We start from the raw sequence: 14,012 nt of genomic DNA on the forward strand, positions 1-14,012 counted from the left end.
CACAGACCAAATTGGGTACTTCTGTAGCTGCAATTAAGATATCAGCTTCATGAAAAATTTGTTCTGGATTTTTAGTAGGGGTTGAAGAATTGTCACTTTCGCATGATGTTTCTGCCAATAAATGGATAAAATATTGATGTTCAACAAGTTAGAAAAAAAAATATGATTATATAATTAATTGCACAATTAGAGTGCATGAACATAATATCTTTACACACTAATCTAAATCTACTAGACTAAGATCAATTATAATTATATATATACCAATACCTGAAAAAGTAAGGTTGTAGGCAATCCAACACGTTACTTATATCAATCACCAGAATATTTTTTCCCAGGATATCAACACCAAACTGCAGAAGAAACTCAATGCAATCTTTAGGAGTACATAATATAAACAACATTTTTAATTAATTTATTATATGATAAACTTAATTATTTACTTAATGAACTCATTCTTGAACTAAAAATACAGAGACTCCATCAATCAAACTGCTTCCATATAAATAAATAGTTCCATAAACTATTTGCATTAATTTTTTTCATTCACCATACAAAAATTGTGTATTTAAAAATGATAACCAAAACAGTACATTTTGATTCAATCTTCTACACTCTTAATTGTAACAATAATATAAAAAGCATCTTATGTGCACCAATCAAATCAGTCCAAAAAAGCAACAACCTACACAGTTAATGGTGGGAGATGGTGTACATACATATAAGCATAAACATGAATATTTTAGAGTGCATCATACTTCAATTCACAATGAAATCAGACGTATGTTTCTCAATTTTCATTTTTTTCTTTTTACGGTATTGAAATATTTGTAAATGTTTATCAACAGTTATGTTTCACCCAAATAAAAATAGAATACTGAATCCCGCAGGCTCCCTTGCATTTTTATATATACAAACGATACCTTTAACAAAATATGTATTCTCCACATATTGACGATATCATCATCGTATAATAATGTCACATAGCTTTTCTAAATAAGTGCAATATATTGGATTTTTATTGTCTCAATTCTTACCTTATTCCCTTTTTTTGATAGATTCATGTAAAGATCCGCAGCTTTTTGCCATCTTCTACACCAATTACACGATGCTCACCTTCATACGAACAAATGATGTATAATATCATACTACTTTGCTCTATGTCCATCGGAACCTATCAATCCAACAGATGTATTAACTATCTTAAGTCATATAAGCGATTCAACAATCTTACACAGAATACAGTAAACTTATATGTTCTTGTGGAATCTAGAATGTATGAATCCCCAATAGCAACAAATACCCAATTCACAAAATAACAATTACAATCTACTTTACAAAAGAGCAACAAAAATACCCAATAATAATATATTTCAATATCAAAATCACCCAAGAAATACCAAATATTTTCCCCAAAATAACAATTTCCTTACTAACTCAAATGCTACCGATACAAATACAAACCTAGCAAATATTTGATTCTAATTTTACCGGTGAACAAAGACCACCAGCCACTACGGAGGACGATCCAAGGACGGCGATCGTGGACTCGGGTCAACCAGAGAGTGGTGTCAATTTGGAGATCGACTGTGACAGCTCTCGGAAGTTCTTCAATCTAATCATGCGACCGCCAACGACAGAGAATCAGTAACTGCCCTTGGGAGTTTTTAAACAGAATCGAACGACAAACGATGACAGAGAACAGGCGAGACAATGGAAGAAGGGGAGAGAAATGAAATTTCCACACCGGCTAAAAGCTGAGCGATCGGACGGGAAGTTGCTTCCGATCTGACGTGAGAGAGCTTAACGGGTATAGGAGAAATATTGCGCGAACAAGAAAAAGAAAAAATAAAAAAGGGGAATGAGAGAAAGAAATCGATTATAGAGAGCGAGAATAATGAAGATTGGTAAAGGAGGGAGTTTAGAGAAATGATTTATAAATAGGGACTGAATCTCAACAGAATATTACACAGATGGATTTAATCCGTTTTATTAATCATTTTTTACTTTTTGTATTGTATCCGGTTACTTTTTTTTTTATTAAGATTATAATAATTTATTTTAATATCCCTATTTTTATTTATTTTATTTTATTTTACATTGAAACATTTATTTTTTAATTTCATATATGGACAATACTATATAAACAACCTGAACGGATGGTGTCATATAATTTTATTGGTTAATATAGAAATTTGGAGAAATCTTTAAAAAAATACACTCATATAGTACAAATGATAAAATTATCAAAATCATTTTACAAGCTTCTATTAATCAATAAAATATTAAATATTATTATTATTTTTTAATATATTATCAAATAGTAATAAAAATGTAAAGCGTCTTGGATGAGGAAGGAGTACTATAAAACATTATTTCGTCCACTTGGTAACTGTATATTTTGATATTTTTTGTTATCTAAACAAAAAAATATATCAATTTTCTTTAGTAAATATAATTTCACTGCATATTATAAATACTATCACATTTATATTTATTTACATCAATAATTTTACTCAATGGTGTAAAAGTGAAATAATTGTTACATAATTATCACAAACTATAATTAAAATACAATATTTATTAAATTAATGTAAAAAATAAATCAATAGTTATAAAATGTATGAATATAGTAGTATTTTAAATTAAACTTACATCTTGATACACATTTTGAGAATTTTTCTCTATTATTATTATTTTATTTTTTTAAATAATATGATAAACAATTAAATATTTAGTAATATTTCTAAGAAAAAAATATATTTTAGATTGATTTATAAAAAGAATAAAAAAAGAACGAAGCTGAGAGTGACCAAATTAATTAGTGGTGTTGGTTAGTGGTTGGTTTAAGTTGAAAAATGGATCGACAGTTAGTTATTTGGTGTGTTTGTTTAGAGGATTCTCCAATATTTTTACTATTTATCAAATTTTTTTTTTCAAAATATCAAATTAAACACTTATTTTTTTATTTTTATATAATACTAAAAATTAATTTTGTATTTAAAATATTATATCAACACCTATTTATATCACATTCTACGTCTATTTCAATTCAAAATTTAATTAATACTTTTCTCCCATCTTAATTGACATATTTGTCATTTTGTCTGTGTCAATTGAAATTTTTTTATTTTGGATTAAATTTATTAAATTAATATTAAAATTTCATATTTTTTATAATACTCCTTCCGTGTTTCACTTAAATTGTCCACTTTTGCTTAGGCATGAAATTTTAGGTATTGAGTAATTAGTAAGTAATTAAAAAGTGGATTAATAAAAATAATTACTCCCTCCGCCCCAAAAGATTTGTCTTGTTTTTCCATTTTCGTTCGTCCCAAAACAATTGTCTTGTTTCCTTATTTAGTAGTTGTGGTCTCCACTTTATAACAAAATTATTACTACTTTTCCATACTACCCCTAATTATTACTCTAACATACTTTTTAAAATCCTTAAAAAACCAAGAGCATTTTATTTATTTATATTCTACTTTATACCCACTTTCAATTAAATACTATTATTCCTTAATTCCCGTGCAAACTCTCAATAAGACACTTCTTTTGGGACGGACGGAGTATAATTTACTAAAAATAATTATAGATTAAATTCAGATGACTAAATAATTTACTTAAAATAAAATAAAATTATAAATTATAAATTTTAAAATTTGATTAAATTGTATAATTATATTTTCAGAAATAACAAATTGTGTTTGACAAACATAATTAGAAAGAGTGGACAAATTATATACTCCTCCGACCCTTATCTATATATCCGTTTGGTTTTTGCACGGAGTTTTAGGAATATTAATATTATATTAGTGTGTGGTATGAATAAAGTAAAAAAGATTAAATAACCTTATTAGTATTGCGTGATATAAAGATAAAGACAATTGTATAATATATTGTATGTTGTAAGAGTATTTTAAATGTTAATAGAAAGTATAGTTAAAAAATAAATACTTTGTTACGAGACGGATCAAAATAGAAAAATGAATAAATTATTAAGGGACGGATCAAAACTTTTATATTTCTATCTCTCCTAAAAAAAAATAATTATTTCTGTATATTTTAAATTCCACATTTTTTATAAAATTATTTTATACTATCTCCCTCCGGCTCTAGAGTCCCATTTTTTTTTGCGTGTTGATATTTGACTATTAATTATTATATCAAAACGTAACTCAAATTATGAAAGAATTTCTTATGTCTTATAATACTAATAGAAGGACATTTGTATAAAAAAAAATTATACAAATATAATAATATTTTTATTGTTAAGTACAATGACGCAAAAGGTAAATGTGATCCTCATAGGTGGACGGAGGGAGTATTAATTATAAATAAATAAACACATTTTTTAAGTTTTATTCTTTACAAATCTATACTCCCTCCGTCCCAAAAATAGTGTCTTATTGAGAGTTGGCACGAGAATTAAGGAATAATAGCATTTAATTAAAAGTGGGTATAAAGTAAAATATAAATGACTAAAATGCCCTTACTTTTCGAAGGATTTTAAAAATTATGTTAGAGTAATAATTAGGGGTAGTATGGAAAAGTAGAAATAATTTTGTTATAAAATGAGGACCACGACTACTAAATAAGGAAACAAGACAATTGTTTTTGGATGAACGAAAATGAAAAAATAAAGACAAATCTTTTGGGACGGAGATAATATTATGTATACTATATTTTATTGTGATATAAATTTAAAAATATTTGAATACATATTATATTTTTTTTTATCGTTTATAGTATTAAATTTATTTTAAAACTAACAATATTATTAATTATATAAAAAATAATAAAATAATATTATAATCTATTATTATTAACTATTAAATATCATTATCTTAAATATAGTATTACTAATTAAATAATTCAATTAAACCAAAAATATCGTATTACTAATTAAATAATTCAATTAAATCAAGAGGGACGAAGGAAGTATTTAATTTATGATGTAAATATATAAGATTAAAAAATTACAAACATATGTTTAATTATTTTAATAATTATATATTTTAATAAAATATCCTCAGTTCTATAGTAATAAAAAAGTATAATTTTCCATTTATGTCCATATTAAAACAAAAGTTTTTGTTTTCTTCTTAGTTTAGTAATTGGGATCCCTGACATGATAAATATATTTATAATTTATAATATATAATCATTATTTTAATATTTCCTCGGTTCCAAAACACTGTAATATTTGTTTTTTTGGTATGTGACAAACACTTTGTAACGTTATTTAATTTATACTTCAAACTTTATCCTATCATATCACAAAATAAAAAATATTTATTTAAAAAAATATAAATTAATTTATAAATAAATAGTCCCTCCGTCCCACATAATTTGTTCCTATTTTTTATTTTCGTCCGTCCCACATAATTTGTTTTATTTTTGGAAATATAATTATTCATTTTAATCGCATTTTAAATTTTAAATTTTATAATTTTCTTAATTTTAATTAAACTATTTCCTCATCTTATTCTTAATCTATAATTATTTTTACTAAATAATAATTATTTTTATTAATACACGTTTTAATTATTTATTAATTATATTTTACCTAAATTCCTGTATCTACGGTAATAGTCCCATATTTTCTGGGACGGAGGAAGTATTAAAAATTAAATAAATTTTAAATGAGTTTTATATAATATATATATATTTTTTAAAAAAAGATTAAATTAAATTAAGAGAATAACACCATTTGGGCGAAAAGCCAAAGACAAACCCTAAATTTCGAAACAAGGTCTAATCGGCGTCGTATAATGTAATGAGTGAAGATTGAATTAGTGTGGACTGTGGTCTGTGGCGGTACAGGTACTCCTCCGCCCATTCCCATAGCACACTGTGCTGTGCTGTGCTGTGCTGTGCCTGTGCGACCGAAAAGGGCAACACAAAAACTAATACTACTACTAATGATGACGGAACCCTTCCTCTCTCCGGGATCGCCTCCAATCTCAACATCCCCTACTCCTACTCCTACTCCTACTCATTCCCCTTCTCTCTCCTCCTCCTCCTCCTCCTCTTCTTCTTCTTCTTCTTCTTCTTCTTCAGGTACGCGGACCATCTTTGAAAGGCCTTTCACATGATATCATATGCATCTCAACCGATTTTTTGTTGCGGACTCTTTCGGGGTTCCGAATCCTGTTGTGTTTTTGCTTTCTAATGGCGTTTATTTCTTGTTTCGTATACTTCTGTTTCGGCTCTGCTGGCTTGCAATTTTTTTTTTTTTTTTGGTTTTACTGCTCAAGTAGTAGACAGATGCTATCCATCCTATGATAGTTCCTCTTATGTGTTTTTCTGGTCAAGAATCATGGAGTTAGTGTGACTTGCTAAATATAAATTCGTCTTATAGAACCTGTAACAAACTCACATACAAGTATAGAAACAGGAATGGAAGAGCTTTCATTTGGTTTAGTTCCACAGGTTTCTATTGTACAAATAATTTCGAAGCATCAGTTATTTTAGGTTTGGTTATTTGGTCAGTGATTAGGATAAAATGAGCTATTCTCGTGTTGCCAGGGGAAGACAGCACAGGCGACAACTACTATCCACGCCTTACGCTGAATCTATACTATGCAAGGTTAAAATGCCCCTCACTGTTACAAGACAGAAAACCTTTGGCAACGAGCTCCTGGTTTCCGCGCGGTCGACGCCTTCCAAGATATAGAACTAAAGTTTCCAATGAGGCCAAAGTGATGGCTGATAATCCAGCTGGTATTTTCCTGTATTTTGTTGCTTTAGCTCTGATATTACTTACATATGGAATCATGGATTTAGTGTATTCTTTTAGTCACTTTCTTTATAATTTGATAGATGAATATGTTAGATATTTGGCCATTCTTCGCATCTGAATTTTCTGTTTGTCTTCTTGGCTGCATAATGTGGATTTTTGTTATCAAAACTATGGTGAGAAGGGGTTCCTGCAGACGGCGTCTCTGATGCGTGTCCAAGCCCGCAGCGGAAGAGATGCAAGCGAAAAACTATGCCAAAGAACGAGTCGAGTGATTCAGAAGTGATTTTCCTGCGAGGTGCTCGTGTCCGTGGCTGTGTAAGAAGAAACAGGAGCCAGAGTAAAGCAATCACCGACGAGAGAGGGAAACTAGACTCTTCAACGTTCGTTCGTTACTTTACGTAGGTTCAATGTTAATTATATTCGAAGAAACATCTGAAAAATATTGATGCATATGATGAGATTAAACATTTTTGAGTAGGGACATATGGAATGCTCTTCCTGAAGATAAGGTGAATTCGGTTGCGTATTTTGACCCTCTGTGGTTCGATCTGTACGCCAAAGGAAACTATCGAGAGATGGTTTTGAATTGGATCAAGGAGAAGGATATTTTTTCGAAGAACTATGTTTTGGTTCCGATAGTTATGTGGTATGTTGTACTATGATGCTATTGATCGCGCAATTGTAACTTAATCTTGTGCTTGCATTTTACGATTTCTTTTTTGGCAGGTCGCATTGGAACCTACTGATCTTTTGCCACTTAGGCGATTCGAAAATGAATACACCTTGCATGCTGTTGCTCGATTCATTGCAAGCTATAGGACCTAAACGAGTCGAGCCTCTGATACGAAGGTATTACTGTTTCTTTATAAGTGTGTGAATTCTTGAATCAAAGCTCCTCTGGTATTTCATTCGACAGTGAATGATGCATTTGCAGGCTTCTCATTGACATATATCGATCAGAGGATAGGCCGGAGACGGGCAAAGAGCTTAAAAAGATGCAGTTCTTGATTCCCAAGGTAAGGAATGGTCTCAACATTAATTGTTCAATGTATGGGAATGTTTAAGGTTCCGATTCTTGGCTACTTTCAGGTCCCGCAGCAGAGAAAAGGCGACGAATGTGGATATTATGTTCTCTACTTTATAAAACTGTTCTTAGAGAATGCTCCTGAGAATTTCGACGTATCTGCTGGCTACCCGTACTTTGTGAGTGCTTGCTCGTGTTCTATCTTTTCCTGGCTTCGGCAAACAGCTTCCCTTACGGTTGCCATTGGTTTCAATTGTGTTGTAGATGAAGCAAGACTGGTTCGGGCCTGAAGAGATTGAGCCGTTCTGCCAAAGGCTGGATGCTCTTCCCGTTGAGAACGATGATTGTTCTTCTTCTGCAGAATCCGGTGATCTAGTATTGATCGAGGCGCCTGCCTCTTGACAAGCCCCATACATAGATAAGAATCTCATGATGCAAACCTCTTTTGTCCCATGTCTGAATCTCAAGCATCAAGAACTAATACGGATCGCTAGGAATGTACTAAATAATCATCAACAGCATTTGCAATGCCGGTTAGATCCTTTTCACTGCAACATTCACTTATTGTTTACTACTCGATTCTTTAGGTAGTTATCTAGTTTCTAACCCCCGGGCGAGGGTACCTACCTAGTAGCCTTGATTCCGAACAAGTCTAGGATAAACACCATGAGAACATAATCAAATCTGTAGATCATCCCAAAGAACCATCTAGTACATATTCAAAGAAGCTCATATATACGATAAACTAGTCTAGAAATTGAGTCAAATTGCGACAGTAAAGTATAAAAAACATCCCCAAAATGGTGAAAATTATAAAAAGTATGCCATTGTTTGAAGTAGAGAAAGCAAACCTAGCTGAAAGAAAGCATTTTGTAGCCTAAAGAGAGTAGGAATACAAATATTGGCTCTCAGCCCTTTGCTTCGAAAAAGCTTTTATAAATATGCAACAAACATAACTGATACAATAGCACAGGGTTACATATTTTAAACTGGCCTATAAATAAATGTCCGGTTATTGGTACAAGGAAAGACTTCATTCGATGATTTGCTCGATCCTCGGAGGAGCCTCCAATGACCAACACTAAAACTTTGAGGTATTTGTGAAGAATCTGCACAATCAAGTCAAAAAGCATGAAAATATAATCAAACATGAAAGTTATTTCATTAGTAGCAAGGAACAATTAAACAGGAGTTGACATAATCAATCAATATTCCTCGGCAAGATTGTGCCACATCTCAAAATAATCGACTATATAAACATTTCACATTTCCCCCACCGTGGCCAAATGACATTAAAGTTCAAAAAGTGCTCTTTGTAAACAGCAGAACACAGCAAAATATAAGAATGCATTGTTCAATCATTCTCGCCACACACAACCTATTCATCAACAATACATTGGACACAATACTCAGCATAATTATTTTAGTCTGTCTACTTCAAGCCGAACGATCAACACAATTACCTCCTAATTTTATTGCTACATTCTTGCACGAGGAAGGCGAATTTCAAAACCTTACATTTCAAAAGATACTTGCATAAGAATACAAGAACGCTACAAAGTAGAACCACCCACTAAACACTTGATATAGATATTAATATTTAGATGAAGCTACATTCTTGCCATGAATCTTAACAAATTTTCACACATAACTTTACCCAAACTAACTTTCGACAAATCTATCACTATGCCATAGTCCAATAACTTAATACTATAGTTTATAAATTCAGCCAATCTTTCATATGCCGCAAGAACCATTCCAGAAAAACACTCTTAACAATACTCTAATAAAAGCAACCTCAATCCACAAACAATAGATATGCTTTCTTATTTGGTAAATACAGACTCAAAATTTCAATAAAATATTCTATTATTTCAGTTAAAAATACCAAAATACTCATTTTTCAAACACATATTCCTTGTTAGGTGTGCTTCTAGGTATTTTAGTTTTTACCTACACTTATTAATATCAAATAACAACTAGTAGTGTCATTTTTAAATCGATGTGTAAACAGTAACAGCGCCTATATAATTTATCAATCAAAACAACAACATAACCAACAGCAGTAAGGATTTTTGTGTACCTTCCTCACCTAGCGGCCATGGCCCATGTAGGGTGCACCACCCTGATGTGGTCGAACACCACCCTGACCTGGCGGCATCTGGCCACCATAGCCTCCGTGCATTGGTGGTTGACCTCCAAAGCCACCAGCGCCGCCCTGGCCTCCATAACCAACATTCGGCATCATGGGCGGCACTCCCTGTGGATTCATGCCCACTCCCATACCTCCAACCAAATTTCCAATCCCTAATCCAGGCCCCTGTGTGGCCAACAAAGCTGCCACGGCCTGCCCTATAGCTGCAGGCGCAACCGATGGATTAAGCCCCGCAGATGGCACAGGTGGCCCTGCTGGTGGCGCCATCATATGCCCGCCTCCGCGCCCTCCACCACTACTTCCGGCATACTTTGCCTTCTTCGCCGGATGATTGTAATACCCCCCGTGATGCTGCTGTTGCTGCTGCTGCGGCTGACCGGGTTGCTGATTGTAGTAATTCTTCCCGTGCTTCGGTCCATCTATAGCCTTCTGGCAATGCAAAATATGGCCCTCGAAATTCTTGTGTGGCTCCTCCAATGCCTTCTTTGCGCTCTCACCGCTCTTGTACACAAACAAACAGAACCCTCGAGGCTTCCCTGTTTGCTTATCCAATCCCAAAGGCCCCTCTTCAATCTCCCCAAACTTTGAGAAGTACTCGAACAGCTTGCTGGGATCAAGCTCAGCAGACACATTGCTCACATAAATCTTCCTCTGCGTGTACTCCGACACATGAGGTGTAGGAGCGGCTGCCACGGCTTGAGGAGGAGTCTGCACAGGACCGGCCGAGGCCAGCTGGCACGACGTCATTCTACCATTAATCAGCTTCTGAGGCTGTTTCAGAGCTCTGCGTGCACCGTCGCGGTGCTTGTATAGAATGAATCCGTAGCCCTTGGATTTCCCAGTGTTCTTGTCTTTGACAACTTTACAATCCTCGATCTCTCCGTATTTCCCGAATACGGAGGTAATAGTCTCCGAATTCGCATCCCAGCCGAGGCCATGGACGAAGATTTTGCAGTGCGCAGGATCAGCATTGGCCAATTTGTGCACAGCCTCCATCACATCAGGATGTTTGGAAACTGCTTCCTTGATTATAAGCGTCAGCTGGTCCTTGGAAAATGGTTCGAGAAGCTTCTCCAGCGGCTCTTCTTCCAATTCATCTTCTCCTTCGGCGCTCTGCTCCTCGGCCTTTTCTCCATTTTCAGAAACTGTGCCCTGAGATGGATTTTCCGCCGTCTCCTGTTCCGTCTTCTCCGCCTCCGCGCCGCCGACTTCGACACTATCCTCCTCCGCCGCCGCCGTCTCAATGTTCTCCACTTGCTCTTCTTCAGCTTCTCCTTCAGCCTCCCCTAATTTCCGTTTTTCCTCCTCTTTTTCGCCATCCGCCATTTGTTCTCCAACCTCCTCCGGATTTCCTTCGACCGTCTCCTCCGTTTGGGTCAGTTGACGTTCCAGCTCTGGCTCCGGCTCCGGCTCCGGCTCCGGCTCCGTTGCTGGTTCAGTAGTTTGAGCGATTTCGGGTTCTTGAGGAGCCGCGGGGAGGCGGGATTTTCGCTTTCTGGCCATGGCGATTGGGGGAAAAGGGGCTAGGGTTTTTATGGGTAAGGGCAGTTAGGGTTTGAAGGCAGCAGAACAGATTTTTTTGCGTATATAGTGATGGAATTTAAGAATCGCTGAAACATTAAGGAAAACTTCTCTAAATTCTTACTTACGGGAACACCTATTTTTCTTTATATAAATTTCAATAATAAAATTTTATTTCCAAACAATTAAATATAGGACCAAACCACATAATTATCGAGAAATATTATTAAAAATATATAATTATAAATAAAAGTATATTATAATAATATAGTATATTTTACTTATTAAAAAAGATAAATTATTTAATACAAAATATTATCTTGCTGTAATAATGATAAGTCTTTATTTGTTATTAGTTAAATTTATTTATAAAAAGTTAATTCATCTATAATTTTTTTAACTCTGTGACAAATAAATCTCGAGAGTCGGATTTAAACCAAAAATTCATTTTTTTTTTTTTAATATTAACTGCAATTCTCATATTTAATCTTTAAAAGAAAATTTACACTTATTTTTTTTAAAAAAAGAGAATATAAGATCAACTACTTAAAATTATAATATAAATAAAATTGTAATAATTTGTTTGGTTCATATGAAAAGAGAAGGAGAGGGAAAAAAATAGAATAATTTTACTATTTTGTCTCTATATTATATAAATAAAGAAAAATAAAAGTATTTCATAAAATTTGATTAATTTATTCATAAAACATGACATAATTTTTTTTTTGTCTAATATAATAAAACAAAAACTACATTATAAAGCGAAGAACCAAACATTATATACATAATGACCATGACCGATCTGCGTGCTTCGGGTGGATATTTAGTAATCGCTTAAGTTGATATGGATTATTCATAAGAAAATAATTAAATTAATTTAAAAGTATTTTAAAATACATTTGAATTAAATTCATATGATTTGTTGCAGATAAGGTAAGTATTTATTGAAATCAAAATAAAGAAAAATAATTATTTTATATACAAGTATAACAATATATATGGTAAAATTTATATAAATCAAATCAATTATAAAAAATATATTAATTTTTTAAAATATATTTATTTGATAAAATCAATTATTTAAATTAAATTTAATTATTTAAAATTATTTATTTTTTTAAAAATATTATATACTCCCTCCGTCCAGTTAAAAAGTATACATATTTCTATTTTGGAACGTCCAATTACAAAGCAACCATTTCATTAAATACCCCATTTTTTCCACAAATACCCGTACTTTATATTACATCATTACTTTTATACCAAAAAAGTAAGGACAAAAATGTCATTTTACTACTTTTACCTACCAACTATAATTAAAATATTATTATTCCTTAATTTCCGCGCCAAAAGTAATTGTATACTTTTAGCTTGGACGGAGGGAGTATTATTTTTTGAAAATATTATAACTAAATTTAATCTAAATTTTATTTTAAAATATTTTAAAATATATAATGTAATTTACATATATCCACAATATATATTAATATTTATTCTTATAATTAAAAATAAAATAAATAAATATTAAAATTTAAAAATATTAATAAAATGTTAAAAATGATATAATAGACAAAAATTGTTTAATAAAATCATTCCCTTTCAAATTCTCTCAAATTGGAGAGAAATAAAAATATAAACAGATTAAATCTCATTCCCTCCATTCTCTTCCTCTACCCTCTCAAAAAACTTGAACAAAACACAAATTTTTTTACAATTTCATCTTTTCCCTTCCCCTCTCCTCTTAAACCCTCGAACCAAAAAGACTCTAAGTCGTTTGGGGAAAATTGGATTTGAGTTTAATTTTTATTTGAAGTTTAAGATAAGTTTGAAATTTTGTATTTCTTTTGTGGATAGATTTAGTTTGGACTTGGGGTTTTTGATATTTATTGATTTGATGGGTAATAAATATAAGGCAAAATAACATAAAATTCCCTTGTGGTTTCACGAAGTTGCTGAAACCCCACGTGGTTTTAAAACTCCAAAAAATCTACTTGTGGTTTGTAAAACGTTGCAGAAAAACCCTCCTCCGTTAGAACTTAACGGAGAGTGCATGTTACGCGTCTTAAATGCGAATTTTGGTTTAGAAAATGATAAGTTTGTACGTGAAGTTACTAAAAATGACCCTATGACTTTATTATATAATTTTTCTCTCACCTACAATTCAATATAACTTAGTTCTTTCCCAATGTCTTCTATTCACCCGATTGTGCAGGTTCAAAATTCAGAATATATTCAATTCAAAGAATAAAAAAAATTGAAACGGATAAATCACGTTTTCAACTGATAGTCACAAAAAATGAAGGCACATAGAACTTAGTAAAATCAATAGAGAATTGTGATTTTTCACCCTCTCCCATATTTATCTAATGTGCAGAAAAACAGTGTTAATTTATGTTTCTTTCTCCATTCTTGTAGATATTTTTTAGGTTAAATTTTAGGAGCAAATAATTTATAATTGGAGAAGAACTTGGTGCGGCTGCCTGAAGAAGAATTAAGGAAGAAGAAGTAGAAAAAGGAAAAAAAAATATTGGAAGGGAGAAGAAAGGAAAAAATTGGGGAAAAAA

At 32.1% G+C, this 14,012-nt stretch overlaps 2 protein-coding genes and 1 long non-coding RNA gene across 5 annotated transcripts; 1 reads left to right on the forward strand and 2 right to left on the reverse strand.

The window, feature by feature from the left end:
• Positions 1–1,828, reverse strand: LOC127259082 (uncharacterized). Its single transcript, XR_007840432.1, has 4 exons — positions 1,492–1,828; positions 1,038–1,174; positions 271–353; positions 1–111 (listed from the first exon to the last, which is right to left on the reverse strand). It is a non-coding gene; the product is annotated as an uncharacterized LOC127259082 (long non-coding RNA).
• Positions 1,829–5,787: 3,959 nt separating this feature from the next.
• LOC127258842 (uncharacterized) lies at positions 5,788–8,398 on the forward strand. 2 transcript variants are annotated; one of them, XM_051285874.1, is made up of 8 exons: positions 5,788–6,066; positions 6,535–6,729; positions 6,930–7,128; positions 7,227–7,394; positions 7,475–7,597; positions 7,683–7,764; positions 7,838–7,951; positions 8,037–8,398. In XM_051285874.1, the coding sequence occupies exons 1-8, from the start codon at positions 5,928–5,930 to the stop codon at positions 8,172–8,174; spliced, it is 1,158 nt and encodes a 385-aa protein (XP_051141831.1). In that variant the 5' UTR covers positions 5,788–5,927; the 3' UTR covers positions 8,175–8,398. The 2 variants fall into 2 exon arrangements, with proteins under 2 accessions (XP_051141831.1, XP_051141829.1); XM_051285872.1 differs by having other exon boundaries at positions 5,791–6,066; positions 6,930–7,146.
• A 157-nt stretch (positions 8,399–8,555) lies between these two features.
• Positions 8,556–11,539, reverse strand: LOC127258841 (UBP1-associated protein 2A-like). 2 transcript variants are annotated; one of them, XM_051285871.1, is made up of 2 exons: positions 9,865–11,539; positions 8,556–8,881 (listed from the first exon to the last, which is right to left on the reverse strand). In XM_051285871.1, exon 1 carries the CDS (start codon positions 11,428–11,430, stop codon positions 9,865–9,867), a length of 1,566 nt encoding a protein of 521 aa, XP_051141828.1. In that variant the 5' UTR covers positions 11,431–11,539; the 3' UTR covers positions 8,556–8,881. The 2 variants fall into 2 exon arrangements, with proteins under 2 accessions (XP_051141828.1, XP_051141827.1); XM_051285870.1 differs by having other exon boundaries at positions 9,856–11,538.
• Between the last annotated feature and the right edge of the window lie 2,473 nt (positions 11,540–14,012).

This window comes from Andrographis paniculata, unplaced genomic scaffold (genome assembly GCF_009805555.1).
Source record: "Andrographis paniculata isolate CXL003 unplaced genomic scaffold, ASM980555v1 Contig5END, whole genome shotgun sequence".
In the NCBI taxonomy this organism is placed as follows: Eukaryota; Viridiplantae; Streptophyta; class Magnoliopsida; order Lamiales; family Acanthaceae; genus Andrographis; species Andrographis paniculata.

What these genes read in the sequence shown, in the direction of transcription:
- LOC127258841 (XM_051285871.1), bottom strand. Translation starts at nt 11,430, where the DNA reads ATGGCCAGAAAGCGAAAATCCCGCCTCCCCGCGGCTCCTCAAGAACCC.
- LOC127258842 (XM_051285872.1), top strand. Translation starts at nt 5,928, where the DNA reads ATGATGACGGAACCCTTCCTCTCTCCGGGATCGCCTCCAATCTCAACA. An exon ending in TGCAGTTCTTGATTCCCAAG is followed by an intron (nt 7,765 to 7,837) that starts GTAAGGAATGGT and finishes GGCTACTTTCAG; the next exon opens with GTCCCGCAGCAGAGAAAAGG. An exon ending in CTGCTGGCTACCCGTACTTT is followed by an intron (nt 7,952 to 8,036) that starts GTGAGTGCTTGC and finishes ATTGTGTTGTAG; the next exon opens with ATGAAGCAAGACTGGTTCGG.